At 34.4% G+C, this 14,192-nt stretch overlaps 1 protein-coding gene across 5 annotated transcripts in view; it reads left to right on the plus strand.

Annotated features, from left to right (window-relative positions):
• LOC113628890 (disintegrin and metalloproteinase domain-containing protein 5-like) overlaps window positions 1–14,192 on the plus strand; it is a 171,080-nt gene that overhangs the window by 103,555 nt on the left and 53,333 nt on the right. For all 5 annotated transcript variants that reach the window (XM_027122884.1, XM_027122888.1, XM_027122887.1 and 2 more), the window contains exons 17-18: window positions 3,719–3,805; window positions 4,524–4,635. In XM_027122884.1, the coding sequence (XP_026978685.1) occupies window positions 3,719–3,805; window positions 4,524–4,635 (199 nt within the window). The remainder of the gene's footprint in view (window positions 1–3,718; window positions 3,806–4,523; window positions 4,636–14,192) is intronic.

Raw genomic sequence — 14,192 nt, forward strand, 5'->3', positions numbered from 1 at the left:
CATTAATTATGCTTATATTAATAACATTTAAAATTAACCTAGGGAAGGCTGGCTGAATTTCTTTGACAGTTCTTCCTATGCAGCTCTTACATTGCTATCTATTAGGAAATAATGGAGAATATCATAAATTAGGAGTTTGGGATTACAGTATACACACTACTATGTATAAACTAGGTACACAACAAGGACCTACTGTACAGCACAGAGAACTATATTCAAGGTCTTGTAACAACCTATAATGGAAAAGAACCTGAAAAAGAAAACATATGTATATATCTGAATCACTTTGCTGTACACCTGAAACTAACACAACATTGTAAATTAACTACTTAAATTTAAAAATGAATTAAAAAAAGAAAGATATTGTAAAATTCTTCCCAACTGCAATTAGGAACAATAGTTTCTCTTATTTTGTAAAAAGCCATTACAATATGATGAGTTTTCATTAAAAAACTAATATCTTACAAAAATAAATAAATAATGGAGAATACCAAACAAATTGTAATTATTTCTAGCATTCTTATATTTATGAGATAAGAGAACAAATCTGTTATTTTCTGATGGCAATCTCAGAAATCTCAAAGATAGTTTTAGGTATTATTAAAATCATGAAGAAAAAAAAATATTTTTGACTTTAGACTCTGACCTTGGTAAGGTAAAGTCACCAGAGTTGTCCAAGGTGGTTACTTAATTAAAAAGGATTATTGGTTATCTAGTAAAAATTGCTTAACTCCCTGTTAATCAAAGTGACAGTGCAAGAGCTTGCATAAAATAGGAAAAGGTACTAAAATTATAGGGAACTTTAGCTCTTTCAAAAAACGGGGAGGTTTTTAAAAATAACCATTTACATAATACAAAGCATAGAAAATTATTCTGGTGAAATATTGAATCTCTGCCATCCAGGTAAATTTATAGAAAGTAAACAAAAACCTTGGACTACCACTGTAAAGAGCAAACTGAATACTTCACAAGCAATTTCCATGTATAGAATTTTTAAAAACCCAAATTCTAATTGTGCATCAATATAGTATGAGGCTTTACGGTATTCACAAGGATATTTTTTAAATTATCTTATGAATGACCCCACCAAAATTGAACAATTGTTGCTAAATTTTTTTCAGAATCATTATTTTCTTGTGCATAGGTATTATCAACAAAACCAAGGTTACCTTGCACAAAATGTCTATAATTTTCCATATTCATTCAAGCCTTGACATTCACTGTCCTCTTTCATATTCTGAAACAACCAGATATAGCATTAGGATAAAACAGTTTTGTCTTTTGAGAAGCAATTACACATCCTATTATCCTGAGACATAATTGTCTTCTGCCATTATTGCTACTGGCATGTCCTAATTGTAGTAATTATAATTTTTAAACCAATTAAGTTATATTTCAGAAAGATGTAAAGGTAGATAATTTATTTCTGCCTCTCATACAGAAGCTAGTTAGCAGCCTAAAAACTCATACACACCTAATACAATCCCTTACAGTCACACTCATTTTCTTTTTAAAGTGACAAAAATGAACAAGTTAATACAACCCAAAGGTATAGCCATTCTGTAATATATAAACTAAGCAAAATTGTATGTGTATACACATGTGTATATGCATATATACAAGCACTCACAAATATATACACATCCTGAGCAGACTTACTGACTTGGTCAAGAATCAGAAACAAAAACAAAGCAACAAAAAACCAAAATGAGAAGAAAAAAACTCAGAGAAATGGAGAATCAGCCAAGTTAAATTTTTGATGCCACTTGGGAATCACCCTACTTTAGAGGCATTAGGTGGAAGAATGTTGAAATACAGTTGTTAGGTTCGAAGTAAAATCTGCTAATGTCCTATAGAGTAATAAAACCGTAATTTCGGGTTATCATTTCAATCAGACAAAACTCATTTACATATCGGCCAGACAAAAACTATGTTAACATATAAGTTCACAAAATCTAGGCTCTTATCAGTACTGACTAGCAAGTTATACAAAGTACATTCCTTAAATAAATTAAATAACCTTTAGGTTTACCTTAGATGGGTCCTTTAATGAATGTTCAAAAATGACATTGAAAAGAAATGTGGTTCTCCAATTTTCTCTATTTACAAGTGTGGACAATTTTTAACAGGTATATTAGCACTATTCCAGCAATATTTGTTTTTAATGACCTCCACACCTCTTTTTAACAGCAACATTACTTTTAAGTAATTTTTATACAGCTCATTTTTTTATGTTCGGCAATATGTAATCAAGTGCTCTTGCATGCACTATAGGGAGTAATTTTTTAGCTAACATTTGAAGATCTCATGTGAATACTAGTTTGGGGTGAGTAAGTTATTATATGATCAAGCATTTTTCCTCCTTTGGAATGTTTTTGCAACAACTTTCTTGAATTGTATTCATTGTTTCAATAGAACCTTCAAAGTTACACTGATTTTAACTTCCTATAATCAACTCCGATTTTTTTCTGATTGGTAGATGAATGTTTTAATTAAATTGAATACTATTTTTACAATATTATATTCTGCTGTAACATATTATAGTTATCACTTATGTTATACATAAGAACAAGAGAACAGTATTAACAGTTAATAATATAGCATACTATAATTTTAGAATGTTTTAGAATGTTCTAATATCCTATAAACAAACAATATATCTAACAACCATTTAATGTTCTAATGAATCCTAGAAATTATTAATCCCAAGAGCTACTCTGGAAAATTAAATAAATTTACATTTCTTTTGAGAGAAAGTCTCAAGGTTTGCTTGCTCAATTCAAATTTATTTTTATATAATGCTCTTTGGTAATAGTGCAAGAAAAGAATCCAAGTATCTGTCACATCTTGCTCATTTGGAAACATATAGATACAAATAAGACCTGAGATCTCTCTCCCCTTGAAATGTAAATGATATTGGCTCAAATCTCTATTTCAGAATTCTGATCCTCTTCTTTCTGCATACCCTGTTATTATGATCCAAAGACACAACTCACCAAAGAACAAAACTCTTTCGTAAAGTATTGAGTTTACTGAAAAATTTTGTATAATTGGGAAAGGTCACACAATTTAATGCCATAAATTAGGACAATGTAATTCACACATTGAACATTCCTTTTCTTAGAAGGCCTTTTAGCCATCTCACCCATGGGAGTCTCTCATTGTCCTGTTACCTCATATAACTACCTGTTATCCTTGCTTCTCATTTTTTTCCCCATATGGAATAGTAATTTACCTTCCTTCGCTCCTCATACCAATGATTTTAGTACCTCAGCCTCCCACTCGATGCTTCTTAACCCTGACTGCACATGATAATCACCTGGCCCCTGGCCCCAGAGATTTTAATGTAACAGTCTCAGGAGGTACCCAGGCCCGTGTATTTTTTAAATGCTTCTCAGATAATTATTGAACTGAAGGGACTAATCAAATTATTTTTCCAGATATTTCTCTTTCTAAGAGGACTTCTGGTGCTAGATGGTAAGAAAATAAAAGTTTCAACTTCTTATATAAGACTATACATTTACAATCTGAAAGCATATAGCTTATTTCACATTTATTTCAATGCAGTCACAATTATTACTTTATGTTTTGGATTTTTATGCCAATTCTTGGTAATACAAATTCTTGAATTTTCTTGAATTTTTTCTTATGTATTATCTATGCACACAATCTGATGGTTTGACTGAATTTGTTTTTTACTTCTTTTGCTTTCTTTCAGTATTGTCTGAGATTTCAATGTGTAGAGCTTAAATACCATGTCAATTTTCAGAGTTGCAGTTCTACCAGAGATTGTAATTCAAATGGAGTAAGTAATTTCAGTTTTCATTTTAAGCAACATGCTTTGAACAATTCAATAAACAGTTTGGAGATTTAAAGAAATCATTTGAATAATTTTTTTGATCACTTTCATGCTGCTTGGTGTCATTTAACAGTTTGTAAATTATAACTTCAATCTTATCTTCTTGAGAAATCTTGCCAAACTGTTTATTAGAGAAGATAAAGTAGAAACATTTAAGATGATTCTGGATGTATAAGATGTTTGGTAAATATGTGGGCTGGATGTGCTATAAGCACTATGTGTTACCATCTAACCAAAATGATCTTATTTTTACAGAGAGAAGGCAGGAAATGGTAAATAAAGGTCATTAGGATTTTCTTGCTGGTCTTGCTCATTAATTTAGTGTCTGGGCTGTTCTGTGAAGCTAGGAAGTAAATGATAATTAGAGGCATGTTACTGGTGATTGACAATAGTTTGGTCTGGCTGTGGGGAGAGTTGAAAGAATTTATTTGGCAAAAGAATTTATTTGGCAAAAATTGATTTGGCAACAGAAGCCAGATATACTTTCTACAGTATGGGAAATGTCAAGAGAAAATTTGTTGAATTTGTCTATTTAAGGTAAATTCTCTGGAATGGATAAATTCTCTGGAATAAATTCTCTGTTGAATACGTGTAGAATATTAATTGGCCTCTATTGAAAACCATCTTTGTACATAAAAATTGTTCTATTTTCTGATTATTCTAGGTCTGCAACAATTTTAACCATTGCCATTGTAGAATGGGGTTTGCTCCTCCTCGTTGCAAGCCGATGGCAAAAGATTTTGGAAGTATTGATGATGGACACAGGAGGAAAGTTGGTTAGTGTCTTTAAAACTTTATTAATCAAAGACAATATGTAAGACAATAAATTACGGTTGTAGGTTCCAAGTCACATTGCAAAGCAACTAATGTCAACAAATACGGTTTTACTTTACTTGTAAGATTTTAAAAGACTCTAAGACAGTTAAGTTTGAACTCTTCTTTATATATCAAGAGTTGTCTGACATTGTCTAACAAACATTGTCTAACTGACATTGTCTAACAAAAGTGTAACTAGTGGTAGGAATTGTCTACAAAATTGTCTGACAAAAAGTGTAACTAGTGGTAGGAAATTTTAAAAGTAGAAATTCCCGTGCATATAATTTGATTAGTTAATTTAGATTATTCACTTTGTATTGTCTCATATATTCCTAGTTTTAAATGATGTTAGTAGTCATTGTAATATTAATGCCACCAGAATCTTTCAAGGCTACTCCTTTCTCCTGCATTTTAGGGGCTACAATCTCATCTTTAGAAATTTCCCTTTAGGATATCCCCTCTAGGGTTCCTGAGTAGTATTTTGAGATCAAGCAGGCCTGGATGAGACTGGGAACAGGTGGGGGATAGTCCCTGGTTCCAGAAGGTTATTGGAGCCCACCTAAAGTAACCTGGGAGAAGAGGAGGTCTGTCTACCTTTACAAACCCTTTTTCTTTTGGGGCAATTAAATGGTGAACTCCTGGGCAGACTTATGTGTAGCCTGACTATTAGTGGGGGGCATACCTAGGGTGAGTAACTTTTCAGACAGCTAAAACACAGCTGTATCAGACTGTGTATCAGACCAAAAAATAAACATAATCATTTAACATATACAACTACACGTATATTATTATTTTCACATAAATATGTTGAAAGAATAGGCATTCATTTGAAATTGTATATTATTCTGTACTGTGTACTTTCGTTACATAAATTGCTATTATTTAAGTGAAATAGCAATAGAACTAGTAAACAGTGCTGATCAATAGTAGTTTATAGAACAACCAATTAAAAAATAAAATATGTGAGCAAAAACAGCAATGCTTTATAATGAGAATATTTTATAATGTAACCTCTGATACAGCAATTTATTTTACCTCTTTTTAAAAATTCTTTACTAGATATTTAAATTTTGCATGGTTATCTTATTGTTTATTCTTAAGATACATAAACATAGGACTTTTAGAAAGGAGAAAGAATATAAATATGATAGGAATGATTAAAGATATGCTCATATTTAATGAAAATAGCATTGACATGCTTCCTTCTGTGCCATAATACAGTCAGACATATTTTTGATTTTTGGTTTCATTTTCCAGTTATACTTTTCTGAACTGCTTGCAGCCTATAAGACATTCTTCTTTTAAGTAGTAGCAAAATGGAATAGAATCAAATGTAAAATTCATTTTGACTTGAAGCTCTGTTTTAACAAACCCACATTTACTGAATTCTGGTGTCAGTCCATCATGGTGGCATTAAGCTAAGTATCTTGACAAAAGCATTTGAGCATGGGATACTTGGGTCTTATTTACTAGATACAGCAGGTTTTCAGGCTTGGAAATATTATTTTGCAGCTCTTCAAAACTCATTCTCTTTGTTTCTACAGGCTTATTCTAGTAGGCCACCTCTCTGTCAATCAGCTCCTTTGCATATTTAAATTCATCTTATAGGCTGTCCATGTCTATAAGGCCCATCATATTTATACACTCCAAAGCACATTGGATGTCATGTGTTAAATCTCTCTTTCTCAGGGAGCATGCTTTAAAGCACAGAAGTAATCTTAATTAGTGAAATCTAAGTTGAATTCCACATAAATTACAGTTTTAATAAAGGAACTGAGAAGGTCCTTCTTAACTTGCTTACCCATTTCTGGTTACATTTTTTTGAGTTCTGAAGCAGTCTTATTTCCAAAAATATGAGTCATTTTTTCATTGTATGAGTTGTCACAACCTGTGCAAATCATAGAACTACCCAGGTGCAGTCAGTGCATCCTTTTCTATAATCCTGATGGCCCCTTCACAGGTCATCAGATTGTTTTGGAGAAATAGCACATAAATTTCTGCTTCACTACACACTTTTTTTCCTATTCTCATCCTCTATGAATTTCAAAATTAGAGAAGTACATTCTTCTTGTCCAAACTTTTAAAAATAAGATTTTACATCTTAAATATTTTAACATATCTTTTATGGTCAGTAAGGAGTACAGTCGTCTTCTACACTTGTTTAAGGAAGCAATTTCTTTCCATTTTGTGAAGTTAAAAAAAAAATTCTTGGTAAGTGCTTATGCGTTTTGAGGAAACTGAAACTGACTGAAACTTTCATTATGAAAGCCTTTATATCACAGGAAAACAAATCACACTCCTTTTGGTGTTGTGTACCAGGTGTACAGGACATTTGGCAAGTGAGATCTTTTTCTTTTCTTCATTAAGAAAATTACAGACTGAACGGAACTTGCAAAAATTTACATTTGCCCTGTCTGCTAACTACACATATAGATGAGCAAAGTCTAGTTTGTATTTGAGCAAGATAGCAAAAATCTTTTTGTTTTATATGGTTTTATTAAAATTTTCATAGAAATTCAGAAGCCTATTTGAAACTCTGTTCTGGAAACCAAATTACCTAAGAGCTGGGGGCAATATTTTGCTGCCACATTCACTTGGTAAAATGTGACAGAATCATTACTTCACTGTGAGGAGTCAACAGATGTTATCAAAATAACTCTTTTTTCTCCCGTTGGGCATTTTAGTTGCAATCTATGAATCTGGAAATGTAATTTCACTCAGTTTTGTAGAGCAATCAAGAAACTGAATGAATAGATAAAACATTTTTGTTCTTGTGGTGTACCCAAACTAATTCAGTGGTAGCTATTTTTATTTGAACATTGCTATCTTTTGGGAAGACAATTTGTTTTTTTCATTTAGGAAACAGAAAAATATGATTGACTTAGAAATACTTGCTTGTCTCACTGCAGACATTTGAGATTCCATCTCCATATGTAGCTTTCACAGCTCCTTCTCCACCATACCCAAATCCAAATATTTTTAATTGAGATATAACTGATGTATAACATTACATTAGTTTCAGGTGTACAACATAGTGATTTGATATTGTATACCTTGGAGAATAATCACTGTAATGAGTCTAGGTAACAGCTGTCACCATGCATAGTTACAAATTTTTTTTTCTTGTGTTGAGAACTTTTAAGTTCTAATCTCTTAGCAACTTTTAAATAAGCAACACTGTATTATTGAATGCTTCTGCACACTAAGCGGAGATGTCGGCACAGCCGTTTCACACTGGGCACTCTGGTTTGAAGTGTTGGGTGCAAAGCCTCTGCACTCGACACCTTATGAGGGAGTGAAACGAGACTAAGCACAAAGGGAAAAAAAAGGAGGCAGAGAAAAGATGGCTGGGTAGAAAGACGTTAGTTACCTCACCCTCTCTCACAAAAACACCAGAATCACAACTAACTGCTGAACAACCATCAACAGAAAAATACTGGAACCTACCAAAAAGGATACCCTACATCCAAATATAAAGGAAAAGCCACAACAAGATGGTAGGAGGGGCACAGTAGTGGTAAAATCAAATCCCATACCCATCGGGTGGGCAACCCACAAACTGGAAAATAATTATATCGCAGAGGTTCTCCCAAAGGAGTAAAAGTTATGAGCCCCATGTCAGGCTCCCCAGCCTAGGGGTCTGTCATTGGTAGGAGGAGCCCTCTGAGCATCTGGCTCTGAAGGTCAGCGGGGTTTGATCACAGTAATTCCACAGGACTTGGGGAAACAGAACCTCCACTCTTGGAGGGCATACACAAGGTCTTGTATGCACCAGGTCCCAGGGAAAAAGCAGTGACCTCATAAGAGCCTGGACCAGACCAACCTGCTGGTATTGGAGGGTCTCCTGCGCAGGCTGGGGGTGGTTGTGGCCCACTGCAGGGACAAAGACACTGGTGGCAGTAGTTCTGGGGCGTACTCATTGGCATGAGCCCTGCTGGAGGCTGCCATTTTCTCACCAAGACCTGGCCCCACCTAACTGCCTATAGGCTCCAGTGCTGGGATGCCTCGTGCCAAACAACAAGCAGGATGGGAGCATAACCCCACCTATCAGTGAACAGGTTGCCTAAAGTCTTCCTGAGCCCACAGCTTCCCACTAAACACACCCCTTGACATGGCCCTGCCCACCATAGGGACAAGACCCAGTTCCACCCACCAGTGGGCAGGAACCAGGCCCTCCCATCAGGAAGCTGGCACAAGTCCCTTAGACCAGCATCATCCACCAGGGGGCAGACAGCAGAAGCAAGAAGAATGACAACCCTGCAGCCTGTGGAACAGAAACCACAATCACAGAAAGTTAGACAAAATGAGATGGCAGAGGAATATATCCCAGAGCAAGGAACAAGATAAAACCCCAGAAGAACAAGTAAGTGAAGTGGAGATAGGCAATCTACTCAAAAAAGAATTCAGAGTAATGACAGTAAATATGATCTAAAATCTTGGAAAAAGAATGGAGGCACAGACTGGGAAGATACAAGAAATGGTTAACAATGAGCTAGAAAATCTAAAGAACAGACTAACAGAGATGAACAGTAAAATAACTGGAATGAAAAATACACTAGAAGGAATCAATAGCAGAATAAATGTAGCAGAAGAACGGATAAGTTACCTGGAAGACAGAATGGTGGAAATCACTGCCAGGGAACAGAATAAAGAAAAAAGAATGAAAAGAAATGAGGAGAGTCTAAGAGACCTCTGGGACAACATTAAATGCATCTCATTATAGCAGTCCCAGAGGAGAAGAGAGAGAGAAAGGACCTGAGAAAATATTTGAAGATATAATAGCTGAAAAATTCCCTAACGTGGGAAAGGAAACAGTCACCCAAGTCAGGAAGCGCAGACTCTCAGGCAGGATGAACCCAAGGAGAAACATACTGAGACACATAGTAGTCAAATTGATAAAAATAAAAGACAGAGGAAATATAAAAAGCAACAAGGGAAAAGCAACAAATAAAATGCAAGGGAATTTGCATAAGGTTATCAGCTGATTTTTCAGCAGAAACTCTACAGGCCAGAAAGGAGTGGCATGATATATTTAAAGTGAAAGGGAAGAACCTGCAACCAAGAATACTCCACCCAGCAGGGCTCTCATTCAGATTTGACAGAGAAATCAAAAGCTTTACAGACAAGCCAAAGCTAAGAGAATTCAGCACTACCAGACCAGCTTTGCAATAAATGCTAAAGGAATTTTCTAGGTGGAAAAGAAAAGGCCACAACAAGAAACAAGAAATATATGAATGGAAAAGCTCACCAGTAAAGGCAAATATACAGTAAAGGTAGGAAATAATCTGCACACAAATATATCAAAACCGGCAATTGTGAGAAGATAGTACAAATGCAGGATATTGGGAATGCATTTGAAATTAAAAGACTGGCAACTTAGAACAATCTTGCTTATATATACACTGCTATATCAAAACCTCATGGCAACCCCTAAACTGAAGATCTACAGTAGATACACGCACAAAAAGAATAAGGGATCCAAACACAACAGTAAAGTTAGTTATCAAATCACAAGAGAAGAGAACAAAAGAGGAAGGGAAGAAAAAGACCAAAAAACCCCAAAACAATTAAGAAAATGGCAATAAAAACATATATATTGATAATTACCTTAAATGTAAATGGATTAAATCCTCCAACCAAAAGACAGAGACTGGCTGATTGGATAGAAAAACAAGACCTATATATATGCAGTCTACAAGAGACCCACTTCAGATCTAAAGACACATACAGATGGAAGTGAGGAGATGGAAAAAGTTATTCCATGAAAATGGAAATCAAAAAAAAGCTGGAGTGGCAATACTCATATCAGACAAAATAGACTTTATAATAAAGACTGTTATAAGAGACAAAGAAGGACAGTACACAATGATCAAGGGATAAATCTAAGAAGACATAACAATTGTAAATATATATGCACCCAACACAGGAACATCTCAATATATAAGACAAATGTTAACAGATATAAGAGGAGAAATTGATAGTAACACAATAATAGTGGGGGACATTAACACCCCACTTACACCAATGAACAGATCATCCAGACAGAAAATCAATAAGGAAATACAGGCCTTAAATGATACATTAGATCCTATGGACTTAATTGATATCTATGTATCATTCTATCTGAAAACAGCAGAATACACACTGTTTTCATGTGCACATGGAGTATTCCCAGGATAGATCACATCTTGGGCCACAAAGTAAGCCTCAGTAAATTTAAGAAAATTTAAATCATATCAAGCATCTTTTTTGACCACAGTGCTATGAGATTAGAAATCAACTATAAGAAACAAACTGTAAAATACTGTATTATTTACTACAGTCACCATGATGTACATTAAATCCTCATGATGTATTTATTTTGTAAGTGGAAGTTTGTACCTTTTGACCCCCTTCAGCCAATTTGCTCATCCCCCACCCCAATGTGTGGCAACCACCAATCTGTTCTCTGTATCTATGAGCTTGTTTTTTGTTTTGTTTTGTTTTTTAGATTCTACATGTAAGTAAGATCATATGGTATTTGTTTTTCTCTGTCTGACTTATTTCATTTAGCATAATGAAATATATGAGCCTTGAGGCTCATCCATGTTCTTGCAAATGCCAAGATTTTATTCTTTTTATGGCTGAATAATATTTCATTTTATATATATATATACATATATCACATTTTTGGTCAGGATGATGGATGATTGTTTCCATATCTTGGCTGCTGTAAATACTGCTGCAATGACCATGGAGGTATACGTATCTTTTTAAGTTAGTGTTTTCATTTCCTTTGGGTATATACCCAGAAGTCGAATTGCTGGATCATATGGTAGTTATATTCTTAAATTTTTTGAGGAACATGCATGCTGTATTCCATAGTGGCTAACCCAATTTACATTCCAACCAACACTGCATGAGGGTTTCCTTTTCTCTACATCCTCACCAACACTTGTTATTTCTTATCTTTTTGAGAATAGCCATTCTGACAGGTGTGAGGTAATATCTCATTGTGGTTTTGATTTGAATTTTCCCAATGATTTGTGACGTTGAGCATCTTATCATATACCTGTTGGCTATTTGGATGTCTTCTTTGGAAAAATGTCTATTCAAATCTTCTGCCCACTTTTTAATTGGATTTTTTTTTGTTTTGCTCTTAAGTTGTATGGCATCTTTGTATATTTTGGATATTAACCCCTTATCAGATGTATGATTTGCAAATATATTTTCCCATTCACTAGGTTGTCTTTTCATTTTGTTGCTAGTTTCCTTTGCTGTGAAATAGCTTTTACATTTGATGTTTTGCTACTTGTTGATTTTTGCTTTAGCTGCCTTTGCTTTTGGTGTCAGATTCAAAAAATCATCACCAAGATTAAAGTCAAGGAGTTTACTGCCTATATTTTCTTCTAGGAGTTTTATGGTTTCAGGTCTTACATTCAACTCTTTAATCCATTTTGAGTTAATTTTTATGTGTTGTGTAAGATAGTGGTCCAGTTTCACTCTTTTACATGTAGCTGTTCAGTTTTCCCAACACAATTTATTGAAGAGACTATCCTTTCTAGATTGTATATTTTTGGCTACTTTGTTATATGTTAATTGACCATATATGCATGGTTTATTTCTAGGTCCAAATTATTTTTGGCATGTTGTACAATATGCTATGTTTTGGTTACTTACATATCTAATCTAGTTGTATACGTTCCTCCATCTGTCACTAGGAACAGTCATTTAGCCTTCTTGTTCAGTGATGTCTGGGTCATGCTGGTGTTAGTATTGTCGTCATTCTGATTTTTATTATCTGAGCTCTTAGAAAAGATCACAATATTGACAATATGAAAAATTAGTGCTATCTTGACACAAAGCACAACAGTTAATCCACAGACTAAGTCAAAGATGTACTGTTCACATTAATGATTTCAATACCCTTAGGTTGCACACTTAAGTCACATCACTCAGAGTGAATATCAGTAGTCAGAGTTAAAAACAGCAACAGCAACTGCAGATAACCTATGCTATATTCACTTGACACCAAAACAATGTTGCTTTTAGTTCCTGGGTGTTTTTTTTAAGCTTCTGTATGAATTTTGTTTTGTGCTTCCAAACTTCCAAGCCAGTTTCTAAAAATCAGAAAATTTCCCATCCTGTTAATGGATGCCCCGGTATATAAGGCTTTCCTGACAACACTTGGAACAGTGCCAGGCCAACAGTCATGGTTAGTTACCCTAGGCCACTTTAGGTCCAAATGGCAGTACTGTGGTTGCACCTGAGCCTGGGCTCAGAGGAAACCTTCCAATACAACTAGTTTCTTTTAGTCAGCTGCCGTAGGCTGTATTCATCCCCTCTATTCTGGGGCCTGTAGGTCTACCCCGAAAGCCCTGGGCTGGTATGCCAGCTGACTGCCTGTTCTGTGCCCAAATTATCTCCTTGGGGCCCTGTACCCAGTCAAGGAAACCCTGGGCTGCTGATGGGCCTGGACTCCATGTGGGAGACGCCCTTGTGATGCTGAATGCATTTGGGGGCATAAACAGTTTGAGAGGCAAGGTGATCCCAAGGAATCCAAGTTTGCTTTATATCCTCATTTTATTTATTTTGAATATCATTGACTTATGTTAACAGTATATGGCCTGGAAAAACCTCAAATTATGGAATTTATCCTGGCCTTATTTGTAACCAGTATCTTATTGTCTTTTGTTAATATTTCATGGATATTTTCAAAGAATGTGTAATCTGTTTTTACAGCATTACATACAAAGATACAACATATGTACATAATTAAATATAATTAAGTATATATGTGGTTGTGTGTATGACTTACTTGTTTGCATATTCTAGAATCTAAATCCTCATATATTTTTGTTAACTTGTCTACTTGGTATATAAAATTTATACATCAAGTTTATTTAATCTTATATTATAATTTTTCTTTTAATAATTTTTATATAATCTTAACCCCAGAAGTTAACCACTACTAATATTATATATTATTATTGATTTTTCAGGTGTTATTATCAACCTTTTAAATCTATGACAAGCCAACAGTAAAAAAATTTCCACTCGCATTTCTTTAATTTCATGAGGCTTCCCAATTATCTTATGGTTGTAGGAAATTTATAATTATTCTGCATATTTTTCTTTCATTACCCTTGACAATCACTTCTAGTGATATTTTTGACCTTTTCTAACACACATACATTTTTATATGTATATGTTTAATTGTTAAACATGCATAACATAAAATTTACCAATTTAACCATTATTAAATGTATGAATCAGTGACATTAAATATATTGGTGTACACTGTTGTAAACCCACCATCCATCTCCAGAACTCTTTCATCTTGAAGAACTGGAACTCTATATTCATTAAACGATAATCCCCCATTCCTCTCTTCCTCAACCCCTGGAGGCCACCATTCTACTTTCTGTTTCTATGAATTTGACCACTTTCACATACCTTATAGAAGTGGAATTATACATTATTTGTCCTTTTATTTATGGTTTGTTTCATTTAACATAATGTCTTCAAAGTTCACCCA

The sequence above is a fragment of the Aethalodelphis obliquidens genome, unplaced genomic scaffold (genome assembly GCF_003676395.1).
Source record: "Aethalodelphis obliquidens isolate GAN/ISIS:26980383/991018 unplaced genomic scaffold, ASM367639v1 scaffold25, whole genome shotgun sequence".
NCBI lineage: Eukaryota > Metazoa > Chordata > Mammalia > Artiodactyla > Delphinidae > Aethalodelphis > Aethalodelphis obliquidens.